The sequence below is a fragment of the Garra rufa genome, chromosome 1 (genome assembly GCF_049309525.1).
Source record: "Garra rufa chromosome 1, GarRuf1.0, whole genome shotgun sequence".
Lineage (NCBI taxonomy): Eukaryota > Metazoa > Chordata > Actinopteri > Cypriniformes > Cyprinidae > Garra > Garra rufa.
The window spans coordinates 8,930,659-8,946,133 of record NC_133361.1 but is presented as its reverse complement, the minus strand read 5'-3'; the positions used below and the strand labels follow the sequence as shown (position 1 = coordinate 8,946,133).

Below are 15,475 nucleotides of genomic sequence, written 5' to 3'. Positions count from 1 at the left end.
CAGCCCAGATCATGACACTACCCCCTCCCCACGGAACGGCTCCCAGACGTTCCACAAGTCTGGAGGGTGGAGATAGCGGACGCCGCCGCGTCAGACACAGAGATAGCGGACGTTGCCGCGTCAGGCACGGTGATAGCGGACGTCGGCGCGTCAGGCACGGTGATAGCGGACGCCGCCGCGTCAGGCACGGTGATAGCGGACGCCGCCGCGTCAGACACGGAGATAGCGGACGTCGCCGCGCCAGGCACGGTGATAGCGGACGCCGCCGCGTCAGACACGGAGATAGCGGACGTCGCCGCGCCAGGCACGGTGATAGCGGACGCCGCCGCGTCAGACACAGAGATAGCGGCCGCCGCCGCGTCAGGCACGGAGATAGCGGACGCCGCCGCGTCAGACACGGAGATAGTGGACGCCGCCGCGTCAGGCACGGAGATAGCGGACGTCGCCGCGCCAGGCACGGTGATAGCGGACGCCGCCGCGTCAGACACGGAGATAGCGGACGTCGCCGCGCCAGGCACGGTGATAGCGGACGCCGCCGCGTCAGGCACGGAGATAGCGGACGTCGCCGCGTCAGGCACGGAGATAGCGGACGCCGCCGCGTCAGGCACAGTGGGTAGGAATTAATAGTGCGCTAGGTTTAATGAAACAACATTTCCAATGCTAGATAAACCTGAAACAGCAAGCCTGTTTCATATCAGCCTGAAAAACAAGCCTCACTGTGGTAAGTGTAACTGGGTAATGTTACCAGAGAGTCAAAATACAATAATTAACTCTAAAGCAACTGCATGCCTAGCCAACAAACATGTTACTGAGCATCTTAAACAATGGCCTATGTTAGACAATGACATATTGCAACACACCATCAGGGAATGAAATTGAAATAAGGAACTTAGCTTAGCTTTGCGAAGACATTCAGAGATTAAAAAGGGTGAAATGGCCAGTTGTTTTGTGGATGCATTAACCCTAATATCTGGCATCCTAGTTGATCCTGGAACAACATTCCAATCGACCAATCATAATTGAGGGATAACTTTCCAGGAAATATCAGTTTTAGGCTTACAATCAGAGTTAGATGCTTCTACGCCCTTGTTAATCAGCTATCATTTCCCTCTGATTTAAGGAATACATTATGGTTAAGCTTAGGTTTAAATCTATATTTTTGGACACTAATGTTGATCCAGGATCAACAAAAGATGCTGATCCAGCATGTCTTACTTGGCAAAATCACGGCGACTGGATAAGCAGATAAACATAAAATTTTCATTTTTGGGTGAACTGTCCTATTTTCCCTGTTTTTAAGTGGGTGGTCTCTCTATATCCCACTTATTAGGTTTGGGCTGAGTAGACTTTTCACCCTTCTTCAGGGCTTTAAGTGAACACGGATGGTTATGCTCCAGCATAAGCTTACTATGCTCTGGAATAGCTCTCTCTAGGAATCTGCTATTTGAGGATAGCTGTGCTTCTGCTCAGAGACTGCTTCCTTTTTTTTAGGTTTTTTAAGTAGTGGTCTTCTTGAGCCCTTTGCCTAGACCAGACATTTTTATTTACTGATGGTCTGGTTCTCCCTCTCAACTAAATCTAACTTATATAGACAGGTTACATGATGATACTCTCGAAGCTGTGGATTCCATTGACCGTCATTATATGACTGACAGACTGCAACGGTTTGAGTTAAAATCTTTATGTTCTACTGAAGAAACAAAGTCACCTAGATCTCGGATGCCCTGGGGGTAAGCAGATAAACATCAAATTTTCATTTTTGGGTGAACTATCCCTTTAAGCTGGATTGGTTTAGGATTGGGCTGCCTCCCCAAGCTGAAGGGGAGGCAGAAATACAATGACAAGTCCTTTTAATGATATCCACAACAGGTATTCACAAAAGACGGGCAGGGAAACACACACCAATGTAACCTCAAGATCAGACCAACAAAACTCAACTAAATTCAACTTATATAGAGGTTATTGATACAAAGACAGGTGTGGGTGAATAACAATTAGCACACATGACAATGACAGGAACAGGAAAGACCAAATATGGGCACATGAGGGAGAAACATTTTTTTTTTACCCTACATTGAGTAGACGTTTTTGCTGTCACTGAATTAGCTTGAGCTGTAAAGAATGAATGTTAGTTCAGATGAATCATACTTCATGCTATAACAATCATATTTTAACTTTCATCATCATATTTCATAAAAAGTAAAAAAAAAATAATAATAATAATAATCTGTCAAGTATTAATTGCTTCATTAGTTCCAGCAGCAGTTTTTGTACTGTTAACCTTGATTGCAGTTTATAAGTTTGTAGCAGTGATTTGAGTTTCTCATCTGTCAGACTGATAGAAGCTTTTGTTCCTTGGTTTGTTCTTCTTCAGTGACAGTAGCAGTCCTAAGTGTTTCTAATATTATAAGGGTCTAAAACTGATGATGAGATTGTTTTCTCACCTGAAATTTTGACAGTATATGTGACTGAGGTCTTGACTTGATCTCTGTGAGCAACATTGCATCTCCACTCTCTGTTGCCATCTTCATTCAGGAGTGTTGTAGTCAGAGTGCTGATACAGTGTCCTGATGAGAATAATATCTGATATCTGGAGTCTGATCTCTTCAGTTTAACACCAGCCTGATTCACCCAGAACAGCTCAATTCCCTCAGAACGGATCCAGTGATCACAGGAGAATCGAGCATATGAATGCAACTGACAGGAGAGAGTCACAGAGCTACCTGGACTGATCTCAGTCTGTGAGGATGATGATGAATAGACTGAAAGACAAAACAACACAGAAATCACAGATTTTCATCATGGGAAATTGAAAGGAGAGTTTGACCTTTTTAACTTGACCACATAATCATAAAATTACCATGAAGAACGTGCAGATAAACACGTGCATCGTGTCCTTGTTTTTGTCCATTCACATATTGTCGACAGGTGTAAAGTCCAAAATCTTCTTCTGTGATGTTGTTGATGTTTAGAGAGCAGTCAGATCTTAGACTCAGTCTTTTATGTCTCTCGACGTGTTTCTTCTTTATTCCTCCAGCAATCAGTTCAAGTGCTGATAAATCTCTGGATCTGATATAGTTCCATGTAGTTGATTTGCAGTCAGGAAGAGTAGTATTACAGGGCAGATGGGCAGAATTTTCACCAGAAATAATGAACACATGCATAGCATTCACACCACTGATACCTGAAACACAAGAACAAAAACGAACAAACAAATAAATAACATATTGGGTCTATGGTCTTCAGTCACTCACTACCAGAGGTCGCCTTGTCACTCTATTGACACTACACAGACTATTGCAACATGACTTCTCCATCCAGTTAGGTTCATCAACAATTACCCCATCGACTTCAGCCAGAAATCTTGGTGTAATCTTTGACGACCAATTGACTTTTAAAGACCACATAGCTAAAACTGCTCGATCTTGCAGGTTTGCATTGCACAACATCAGAAAGATCAGGCCCTTCCTAACAGAGCATGCTGCACAACTCCTCGTACAGGTCCTGGTCATTTCCAGGCTGGACTACTGCAATGCTCTTTTAGCTGGTCTTCCAGCATGTACAATCAGGCCTCTACAAATGATTCAGAATGCAGCAGCATGGCTCGTCTTCAATGAGCCCAAGAAGGCCCATGTCACACCTCTCTTCATATCCCTGCACTGGCTACCGGTTACAGCCCGCATCAAATTCAAGACACTGATGCTGGCCTATAGGACAGCCACCGGCTCATCACCGGCCTACCTCCATTCACTACTACGCATCTACACTCCCTCCAGAAGTCTGAGATCCTCTAGTGAAAGACGTCTCATTGTACCACCACAGAGAGGCACGAAATCACTTTCCAAAACATTCTCCTTCAGTGTCCCTGCCTGGTGGAATGATCTTCCCACCCCCATCCGAAACGCTGACTCCATTACTGTCTTCAAGCGACTGCTGAAAACCCATCTTTTTCGATACTATCTGACTCAATAAAAAAAAAAAAAAAAAAAAAAAAAAATTCTTCTCCTCTCTTTCCTGATCTTCCCTTTCTAGCCCGTACTCATCTAACAACACCTGACATATGGTATTTTTGAGCACTTCCTATGTCGATCTGCCTCCTTAGTATGAATCATTTGTTGTATTCCCAATTGTAAGTCGCTTTGGATAAAAGCGTCTGCTAAATGAATAAATGTAAATAAATGTAAATGTATTGCACTACGCCCTGGACTACATTTCCCATGCTCCACCTCACTGATTGCGTTCACAGGTTTCACCCATTTACTAGACTTCATAAACTGCTTCTGGACTCTCATTCCTTGTGAAGTCTTGTTTTGTTACAGCTACATTACTGACGGTTTACACTTGTTGTTGGATTATCTGTGTTTGCTTTGGATTACAATTTAATTTTTCACAATTTAAGGGGTTATGGAAACGCAGCTAGTGCCATTGTTCTGTAATGTTTTCTTCCAAGGCATTTTTATAAAAGGTGCTTCATCTTAGGTTAACTAAGGCTTAAGGCATTAACTAAGGCGTTTGTGAACACGGGCCCTTATTTTTTGTTTTAGGAAAAATAAAATATGTAGAATGAACTATTTTGCAAATTTTCAATGTCTTATATAGCGATTAAATGGATTTTTAAACACTTCTGAATTTAACGGTACATTGCAGCAGATCTTTGTGACACACTGTAACAAATACAGTATCAGAGCATTCATGAATAAAACAGTATTAACCAAACACAGTGACATGACCTTTAGCGAGATAAGCAGCTTTTTAAAACTCTTTACGAAACTCAATGCCAAAATAATATAGTGAATTGATTTATTATTATTATTATTATTATTATTATTATTATTATTTTAATGTATGTTTAAAACATACAGGCCTGGTTTCACAGACAGGGTTTAGGTTAAACTAGGATTAGGAAATAGTTCAATTAGGACATTTAAGTAATTTTTATTAACTTCCCCAGAAAAAAAAAAAAAAAAAAAAAACATTACTGATGTGCATCTAGAGGCAAAACAAATGCACTGACATATTTTAAGATCAGTTACTGCAAGTTTCTTTCAGTTAAACAGCTCAGATTTACAGTTTAGTCTGGGATTAGATTTAAGCCTGGTCTGTGAAACCGGGAGACAGATTTTTTATGATATCTTGGAGATGGCATACACATTTCTTTACCTGAGAGAAGTGAAGAAAGAAGGATCAGTCCCAGCAGACACAAATTATACTTATCAGCCATTTTCTCTTTCTGTCAGTCTTCTCTTCAATATATGGTCGCACCTCATTCTTTAAATACTAGCAGCTCTTCCTGTTTGTTCTTTCTCTGATCTGATTGGCTGAGTAAAAGAAAAGTGAATAAATATCTAAGCATAAAGTAATGAGTGAGAGTATGAAGGCAATGAGTAAATAGTGTAAATAGTAAATAATGATTATAGAATGATCAACATATTAAACATATTCAAAAACATATTCATAAACATATTCAACGCATTAAATCAAACTCTGTCCGACATGAGAAAATTCTTAATCTTTCTGACAGCACTTCCTCCATTTTCTATAAGTCCAGCCCTTTTAACAAACTGAATTCAAACCCATGTACTATACATACATACATACATACATACAGACATATCATAAAGACTAGCACAAGTGTCCAGATTTAATGCCACCAGTCTAATCTAAGTTCAGATATGATCTATGCTCTGTTGTGGTCAGAGTAACTGAGTTCTCACACTCAGCAGTAAAATGTTCCCAAACCTCAACGCTGAGATCACAGCTCTAAAAAACACTACACGAAACATGTAATATCACACTTAGTGCCCACCATGTTGTTGCTGTTTTGTGCTCATCATTTTGTTGCCATCCTCTTTAATTATTGAATCCACTTTAGTTTGTGTTGCTTGCCCTATGTGTATTTTTGCCTTTGTTTTATATATATATATATATATATATAGTGTGACGAGAATCCCGAAGGATCATCAGTGCCCCCCGTGGAAACCAACAGGCAACACCTGCACGTCCTCATCACAGCCTGATCGGTCCCAGCTCCCAGCGGCGTGCTTTTAAGCCATGTGCATGATAACAGAAGTGAGTTTCAACTTCATTTAATTGCACGAAGACAGCAGCTGAGGACCGATCAGCCACCTTCACAGCACCTCTCATGAACTCACGGCTTCTCCAAAGACAGAGCACACCATTCACCTGAGCACCCATTAATAAAATCATTAATAAAGCCACCCTCCATGGGTATTGATTTGAGCTTTCCTTGTCAAGGGTGTGAAGAATCACCGGCAAGTGATCAATTCAAACTGACCGTTTTTTTTTCCTCTCAGTTTTTTTTTTTTTTTTCGGCGAGCGCTCCTTCCCCGCCATGGGCCAGATCTTTCAGCGGCTCACCGAGATCAGCATTTGCCAGCAACAGATAGTTGAGCACCTCGCCACCCGCCAGGGTGAGACAGAGCAAGGACTTGTGGCTCTCCAAGCCGCCACTGCTCAATGTGCCCCGCTGCTGGACCCCGTGTGCAAGCCCTGTGAATATCCTCCCAAAACTAAAGCCTCATGACAATGTGGAAGCCTATCTACAAGGGATGGCAACAGGCTGCATTGTCCACAGCGATGTGCCAGCCGGAGCCCCAGAGTCAAAAATAAAGATCAACGGAAAACATTTCCAAGCTCTCCTCGATTCAGGTAGCACAGTCAGCCTGGTCCAGTCTCACCTGCTACCCCAAAGAGGAGATTCTAAGACCTTCCTCCCAATAATTTGGAAACACGCCAAGTACCCGCTTGTCAGGTAACCATTTCAGGAGTCCCGATGCCTGGCCCGTGGAAGTAGGACTCATGAAGGATCTACCAGCTCCAGTGTTGATCAGTAGGGACTGACCTGGGTTTGACCGCCTCCTAGCCATCATTACGCAGCCTGCCAGCCTTAAAGGGAGCCGCCAAAAATGGAGACCAGCCCATGGACCATGCCACCACCCTGCTTTACTGGCCTTGACAGCGGGAGAGATGGTGAGTCCCCCTCCCAACACCCTGATGTCTTTGATTATGAAGTGGTGGGAATCCAGGGAAAAGCAGGGAAACCGGAGTATAAACAAAAAAACACTTTTTTGAGAAAAACAAACATAAATCCAGGAACTGACGGAAAACACAAAGTAACTTCATCGATGGACAATCAAACTGAGAAAACAAACAACTTAAATAAGAGTGGCAGGGGGTGTGGCAAATTAACAAGACAGGTGAAACAAATCAAAGTTAATGAGAAAAAAACAAATAAACAGAACTACAGGGGGAGACAAAGGGAGAAACCAACTGAAGTCCATGTGAGGGGGGAAAACACTAGAAAACACTGACAGTAACGCCCCTCTCCAAAAAGGCGCGTCCGGGTTCAGGAGGCCATGGCGGAGCAGACAGTTCAGGAGGCCATGGCGGAGCAGACAGTTCAGAAGGCCATGGCGGAGCAGACAGTTCAGAAGGCCATGGCGGAGCAGACAGTTCAGAAGGCCATGGCGGAGCAGACAGTTCAGGAGGCCATGGCGGAGCAGACAGTTCAGGAGGCCATGGCGGAGCAGACAGTTCAGGAGGCCATGGCGGAGCAGACAGTTCAGAAGGCCATGGCGGAGCAGACAGGTCAGGAGGCCATGGCAGAGCAGACAGTTCAGAAGGCCATGGCGGAGCAGACAGTTCAGAAGGCCATGGCGGAGCAGACAGTTCAGGAGGCCATGGCGGAGCAGACAGTTCAGAAGGCCATGGCGGAGCAGACAGTTCAGAAGGCCATGGCGGAGCAGACAGTTCAGGAGGCCATGGCGGAGCAGACAGTTCAGAAGGCCATGGCGGAGCAGACAGTTCAGAAGGCCATGGCGGAGCAGACAGTTCAGGAGGCCATGGCGGAGCAGACAGTTCAGAAGGCCATGGCGGAGCAGACAGTTCAGAAGGCCATGGCGGAGCAGACAGTTCAGGAGGCCATGGCGGAGCAGACAGTTCAGGAGGCCATGGCGGAGCAGACAGTTCAGGAGGCCATGGCGGAGCAGACAGTTCAGAAGGCCATGGCGGAGCAGACAGGTCAGGAGGCCATGGCAGAGCGGACAGTTCAGAAGGCCATGGCGGAGCAGACAGGTCAGGAGGCCATGGCGGAGCGGACAGTTCAGAAGGCCATGGCGGAGCGGACAGTTCAGGAGGCCATGGCGGAGCAGACAGTTCAGAAGGCCATGGCGGAGCGGACAGTTCAGGAGGCCATGGCGGAGCGGACAGTTCAGAAGGCCATGGCGGAGCGGACAGTTCAGGAGGCCATGGCGGAGCAGACAGTTCAGAAGACCATGGCGGAGCAGACAGTTCAGAAGGCCATGGCGGAGCAGACAGTTCAGGAGGCCATGGCGGAGCAGACAGTTCAGAAGGCCATGGCGGAGCAGACAGTTCAGGAGGCCATGGCGGAGCAGACAGTTCAGAAGGCCATGGCGGAGCAGACAGTTCAGGAGGCCATGGCGGAGCAGACAGTTCAGGAGGCCATGGCGGAGCAGACAGTTCAGGAGGCCATGGCAGAGCGGACAGTTCAGAAGGCCATGGCGGAGCAGACAGTTCAGGAGGCCATGGCTGGTCAGTGAGCTCGGGAGGCCATGGCGGAGCGGACAGTTCAGAAGGCCATGGCAGAGCAGACAGTTCAGGAGGCCATGGCGGAGCAGACAGTTCAGAAGGCCATGGCGGAGCAGACAGTTCAGGAGGCCATGGCGGAGCAGACAGTTCAGGAGGCCATGGCGGAGCAGACAGTTCAGGAGGCCATGGCAGAGCGGACAGTTCAGAAGGCCATGGCGGAGCAGACAGTTCAGGAGGCCATGGCTGGTCAGTGAGCTCGGGAGGCCATGGCGGAGCGGACAGTTCAGAAGGCCATGGCAGAGCAGACAGTTCAGGAGGCCATGGCGGAGCAGACAGTTCAGAAGGCCATGGCGGAGCAGACAGTTCAGGAGGCCATGGCGGAGCAGACAGTTCAGAAGGCCATGGCGGAGCAGACAGTTCAGGAGGCCATGGCGGAGCAGACAGTTCAGGAGGCCATGGCGGAGCAGACAGTTCAGGAGGCCATGGCAGAGCGGACAGTTCAGAAGGCCATGGCGGAGCAGACAGTTCAGGAGGCCATGGCTGGTCAGTGAGCTCGGGAGGCCATGGCGGAGCGGACAGTTCAGAAGGCCATGGCAGAGCAGACAGTTCAGGAGGCCATGGCGGAGCAGACAGTTCAGAAGGCCATGGCGGAGCAGACAGTTCAGGAGGCCATGGCGGAGCAGACAGTTCAGAAGGCCATGGCGGAGCAGACAGTTCAGGAGGCCATGGCGGAGCAGACAGTTCAGAAGGCCATGGCGGAGCAGACAGTTCAGGAGGCCATGGCGGAGCAGACAGTTCAGAAGGCCATGGCGGAGCAGACAGTTCAGGAGGCCATGGCGGAGCAGACAGTTCAGGAGGCCATGGCGGAGCAGACAGTTCAGGAGGCCATGGCAGAGCGGACAGTTCAGAAGGCCATGGCGGAGCAGACAGTTCAGGAGGCCATGGCTGGTCAGTGAGCTCGGGAGGCCATGGCGGAGCGGACAGTTCAGAAGGCCATGGCAGAGCAGACAGTTCAGGAGGCCATGGCGGAGCAGACAGTTCAGAAGGCCATGGCAGAGCAGACAGTTCAGAAGGCCATGGCGGAGCAGACAGTTCAGGAGGCCATGGCTGGTCAGTGAGCTCGGGAGGCCATGGCGGAGCGGACAGTTCAGAAGGCCATGGCAGAACAGACAGTTCGGGAGGCCATGGCGGGTCAGTGAGCTCGGGAGGCCATGGCGGAGCAGACACATCAGGAGGCCATGGCGGAGCAGACAGGTCAAGGGTATAGTAGCCTCCCCCAACCCCCCAAAAAAAATCTTGTGAGCAGACTTTGACGAGGCAGCCATCTTGTGAGCAGACGCTGGCGTGGCGGCCAACTTATGTGCTGACTCTGGCGTGGCGGCTGGCGGGCTTGAACACGGAGAGTAAGCCTGAGGTACTGGGCTGAGGACCATCGTGGGGCTTAGGAGGACTTGTGGACACGTGGGAGGCAAGGAGGGAGTGAGGTCGCTGGAGTGATATGCGGAGGGCACTGGCTGTGAGTGAGATGGGGTGACTGCATGTTTCCAGATGGGAGGAGGATTACCATCCCCCACCATGACTTGGAACGAGGAACCGCACAAATTGAGAACAAAATTTACAAAATCTGCTACGGGACGTTAGCAATCATTATGACTTATCAATCAGGGCCGGTGCTAGCCATTTGGGTGCCCCACCCCCCACCCCCCCTTTCTGCAACCCTCCAAAAGAACCAATTGTCTCGCACTTGTGACTTGAGTTTTCTTAAATCAAATTAGGAAAATTGATGGATCATAGGATAGCTACCTGGCTTTAGTTTCCCAAAGTAATATTTCAGTTTATTTACGCTCCTGACCATGAGCGTGAATAGACTTCAGAATTGATAAGGTATATTGATTTGACCGATTCGGTGGACGACCGGTCAAGAAACATAAACTATTAATTCTAAATTGATTTCCCTGAATTTTCGATTCGATTCTTCTGAAATTTGAGTTAATTTCTATAACGTAAACACAGAAAGTTAAAAGTGCAAAAAAGTTATAACAGTAATAACAGTATAAGTATGAGTTTTCTGAATTATGAATTTTAAGTGTAAATTTTAAACTGCAAATAACCATACATAACTGCACAGTAGAATTTACTCAACAGAGGGACTTTACATCTCTATAAAGAGACCATTCTGCTATTCTATAGAACTATATTACAAACATTTTCACTTAAAACTTTATTTTCTAGTTTATGCATTTGACTAAATAATTAATTATTGTAGCATTATCACCATTATCATCATCACTGGGGAAAGGGGGGAAATATCGATAGAAAGTAGAACTGTTTTTACCACGACGTCTGAGAGTCAAATGATTGTCGGTGATAACATTAATGAACTTCCAGAACAAAGAAGCCAGAAAGTAAATCAAGTTTAACTACATCCTTGTGTGAAGTCTCTTTCAATAACAACGTACACCATGCAGAACAAGATCCAGTACACACATCTATTTGTGTATGTGTTAAGTCAGCCAAGTCCAAACTGGACTGGATTGTATATTTGATAGTAATCTTTGCCTTTCTTTCATTTATGAGGCATTGTGCAGAGACCAGAGTATTCTGCCGTCAGGACTGCCTGTTCTAGGCCCTACTCCAGCCAAGTCAACCCCTGATGTTTGTCTGCATCAACAGACACTGGGCCTGAACACATTCAGTGACTGGGGTCCAGTCATCAAAACGCATTCCAGTTAAGCTGTCCATCCCAAGAAACACTTAGGAAATAACAAGTAAGAGTCCACATTAACTGTAATTACGACACATAAAAGTGCATTTGTGTGTGTGTGTGTGTGTGTGTGTGTGTGTGTGTGTGTGTGCCTGGTATTCATCACGTTGTGGGGACCAAATGTCCCCACAAGGATAGTAATACCAGTAGATTTTGACCTTGTGGGGACATTTCTCAGGTCCCCATGAGGAAACAGGCTTATAAATCATGCACAATGAGTTTTTTTTGAGGAAGTAAAAATATGCACAATCTCCTGTGAGGGCTAGGTTTAGGTGTAGGGCGATAGAAACTACGGTTTGTACAGTATAAAAACCATTACGCCTATGGAATGTCCCCATAAAACATGTAAACCCAACATATCTGTGTGTGTGTGTGTGTGTGTGTGTGTGTGTGTGTGTGTGTGTGTGTGCGTGCGTGTGCGTGTGTGTGTGTGTGTGTGTGTGTGTGTGTACCTGGTATTCATCACGTTGTGGGGACCAAATGTCCCCACAAGGATAGGAATACCAGTAGATTTTGACCTTGTGGGGACATTTCTCAGGTCCCCATGAGGAAACAGGCTTATAAATCATGCACAATGAGTTTTTTTGATGAAGTAAAAGTGTGCACAATCTCCTGTGAGGGCTAGGTTTAGGTGTAGGGTAGGTGTAGGGCGATAGAAAGTACGGTTTGTACAGTATGAAAACCATTACGCCTATGGAATGTCCCCATAAAACATGTAAACCCAACATGTGTGTGTGTGTGTGTGTGTGTGTGTGTGTGTGTGTGTGTGTGTGTGTGTGTGTGTTTGTGTGTGTGTTTTTCAGGGGCTTCCGAGTCAGACACACATTTCTGCTTGATGGCAATGTTGGGCAAAAGTTAAACAATGCAGTCAAGAATTAAAATAAACAACAAATGACTTCATAGGATGTTGTTTTGGGTTGTTAATTTTAAGGAATTTGCATGTGTTGTATTAGTATATGTTTTGCCCTGACCTGACTGTCATGTTGTAGTATCCTGTACCTGAGTGTTGGAAAATTTACTACTGTAATGACTAAAGTAATTTGTCTATATTACTATAGTGGAATTACCACAGCAAATTTCCAATTCAATTTACTGTAGTCCCTTTACTATAGTATGATTCTGTCACGGATTGGTCAGGTTCCACACCCTCTGTCACGCCCAGATCACCGTCACCTGAGTTCTGATCACCATCACCTGCACGCCATCATCACACCACGTATAAATCAGCACGCCACACACCACTCATTGTCCGGGCTCGTTCTCACGAAAGCGGACTGTAGTGTCTCTCTCTCAAAGAGTTTCGCTATCTATATTGTTACCTGATCGTACTTACCTGAACTCTGTTTCGTTACAGTCTTCCAAGTTCCAGTCTTCCAAGTATTCCCAGCGTCTGTCCACAGTGGTGTGTGCCGTAAGCCTTCATCCTCTCAGTCTCAGGAACCGTTTGGAATACGGACCCCGTCATCCATTCCCCACTGCACTAATCCTGCAAAGGAGATCAGAGTCAAACACTGCCCCTGTCATTCCGGCTTCATCAACTTCACGCAAGCTATACTCACCATCACCGGGTCTTCTCTCATCACCGGCACTGCTGCTTAACAATAAACCATACCATTGTATTACTTACCTTGTTGTCCCGTCTGCTTCATAACAGATTCAAAACACTCTAGTATTTACTACGGAAATGTACTATACATTACTACAGTAAATATTCTCCACAGTTTACTAGTACCTTTTATTATAGTATGGTTCAAAACACTATAGTATATTTTTAATAATAAATTACTATAGCATTTTTTCCACAATTTACTGTACTATCTACCTTTACTATAGTATAGTTCAAAAACACTGTAGTATTCACAAGAGGAATTCACAATAAATTACTATAGTATTTCCCCCCACTTTCCTATATTACCTTTACTATAGTATGGTTCAAAAACACTAGTTTTTATTTTTTTTTAAATATAGAATGGTTCAAAAACACTACAATTCTTGTAGTATAGTTCAGAAAGACTATAGTATTTACTATAGAAATTTTACTACATTTTCTATGGTAAATTTACTATAGTATTTTTTCATGTGGGCATTACAAGAGATTTGTTAAGAGGCATAATTGTCACAATACTCAATTGCAAATTTCATGTATAATCTTGATTAGTGCACATGCTGAGACTTTTATAGTTTCGTATGCTGCCATTTCTGTTTTCTTTCAGATCCAAAATTGTTTATGTGACTATATGGAATAAATGCAAAGTGAAAATAGCAAATTATGCCAAGAGATATGACTGTTTTATTTTTCTGGTATTAACCCAACATCATATGTATGCTACTTTCAGATCGGCACATATTTGAAGATTTAAAAAAAAAAATGCTTGACATAAAAACATGTTAAAGCATAGTTGAAGTAGGTGGAGAAGACAACAATTTATATATTTTCATAAATGAGAATTCGTCTCTGCACTGAAATGATTGAAGTAAGCAAATTAAACCAAAATAAATTAGTAAATTTCTTATAAAATAATTAACAGACAATTATAACATTTCTGTACAAAGTTAAATGTAATGATTAGATCAACCAAAGTTAGAAAATGACTGTCTATTAATTGTATTATTTGTGGTAATAATCATTCACCATCCTTAAAGGTACTGCTGTCTCTCTATTTAATATTATATTTAAAGCATTCAGTACAGTATTTAAAGAAAAAAATCCTTGAAAGCTGCATGCAAAAATCCCTAATATCGAGATGAAGGTAAATCTTGCTGTAACCTGGCTTGTTATTTGTATAGAGTATTTAATATTGTATTCATCACTATTTCCTCAGTTGCTGTGAGTTTTTTCTCCCTGCAAAATAATAAAAAATAATTCAAATTCATTTTAAAGCATATACTAAAATCTCATGATTGCAGATTGTCACAGATCAATGTGAATCATCTCAAAAACTGACCAGCTCTTCTTGCACAGATGATCTGAAGAAGAATCACAGTAGGAGCAGTAAACGCTGCAAACTCAGCAATAATCACAATCACTGCAGGAAATGTGTGTGGACAGATGATCAATCAAAGGAAACTCAATCTGTGAAACTGTAAATTAAATCAAAAGTAATAAATGGTGAAAAGTAAAGATGCGTGGTACCTCTGAATAATGATCCAGCAGTCCTACTGACGTCATTTTCAGCTGGATCTGTGATCATGTCTGTTAGTTCAGATCAAACATAATGCAACATAAAAACAAATCATCAGTCAGTGGCATTGTTGTGAAGACAGGTGTTTCCATCAAGACTGTTTCTAGCAATAAATGGTTGTCTAGGTCTCCAAACCACCAGCAAAACAACTAAAAGCTGTAAGTAAGAGCTGTTACAGCTCAGTTTGGACAGTTATAAGATACTCGTGTGCCCCGAGAAAGAAAGAGTAATGAAACCATGAGAAGAAAGTTGAACATCAAAGGTTGTTTTTTTATCATCATGAAGTTCAGCTACATACCAAGAGTGGAAAAATGAAAGACAAAAGAGGGAAAAACAGCCAGAGCACTGGAAAGACATGAATGTAAATTCTGAACAATGAGGTTCAGTAGGAAAGTTAGTTCCTCACTTGAAATCTTGACAGTAGTGAGTGATGTCTTGACTTGATCTCTGTGAGTAACTTCACATCTCCACTCTCTGTTGTCATCTTCATTCAGGAGTGTTGTAGTCAGAGTGCTGATACAGTGTCCTGATGAGAATAATATCTGATATCTGGAGTCTGATCTCTTCAGTTTAACACCAGCCTGATTCACCCAGAGCAGCTCAATTCCCTCAGAATAGATCCATTCATTACAAGAGTCTCCAGCAAGTGAATATGAATATGAATCCAACTGACAGGAGAGAGTCACAGAGCTGCCTGGACTGATCTCACTCTGTAAGGATGAGGATAGAGAGACTGAAACACAAAACAACACATAAACCAGACTTTTCAATCATCATGGAGTTTAAAAATGAAGAATTTGACCACATAATCATAAAATTACCATGAAGAACATGCAGATAAACACGTGCATCAGTTCCTTGTAGTTTGTCATTCACATATTGTTGGCAGGTGTAAAATCCATAATCTTCTTTTGTGATGTTATAGATGTTCAGAGAGCAGTCAGACCCAGACTCAGTCTCT

General features: G+C 44.1%; 2 protein-coding genes across 2 annotated transcripts in view; one reads left to right on the top strand and one right to left on the bottom strand.

Moving 5' to 3' along the window:
• LOC141328719 (uncharacterized) overlaps window positions 1–15,475 on the top strand; it is a 107,255-nt gene that overhangs the window by 54,453 nt on the left and 37,327 nt on the right. The window lies entirely within an intron of this gene.
• Window positions 1,296–5,221, bottom strand: LOC141341802 (uncharacterized). Its single transcript, XM_073846432.1, has 5 exons — window positions 5,161–5,221; window positions 3,143–3,184; window positions 2,861–3,031; window positions 2,445–2,762; window positions 1,296–1,366 (listed from the first exon to the last, which is right to left on the bottom strand). The coding sequence occupies exons 1-5, from the start codon at window positions 5,219–5,221 to the stop codon at window positions 1,296–1,298; spliced, it is 663 nt and encodes a 220-aa protein (XP_073702533.1).

Coding starts and splice junctions, on each gene's coding strand:
- LOC141341802 (XM_073846432.1), bottom strand. CDS start 5,221: ATGGCTGATAAGTATAATTTGTGTCTGCTGGGACTGATCCTTCTTTCT. Junction 3,185..5,160: donor TCTTTCTTCACTTCTCTCAG/GTAAAGAAATGT, acceptor CTTGTGTTTCAG/GTATCAGTGGTGTGAATGCT. Junction 3,032..3,142: donor GCATGTGTTCATTATTTCTG/GTGAAAATTCTG, acceptor TGATTGCTGGAG/GAATAAAGAAGAAACACGTC.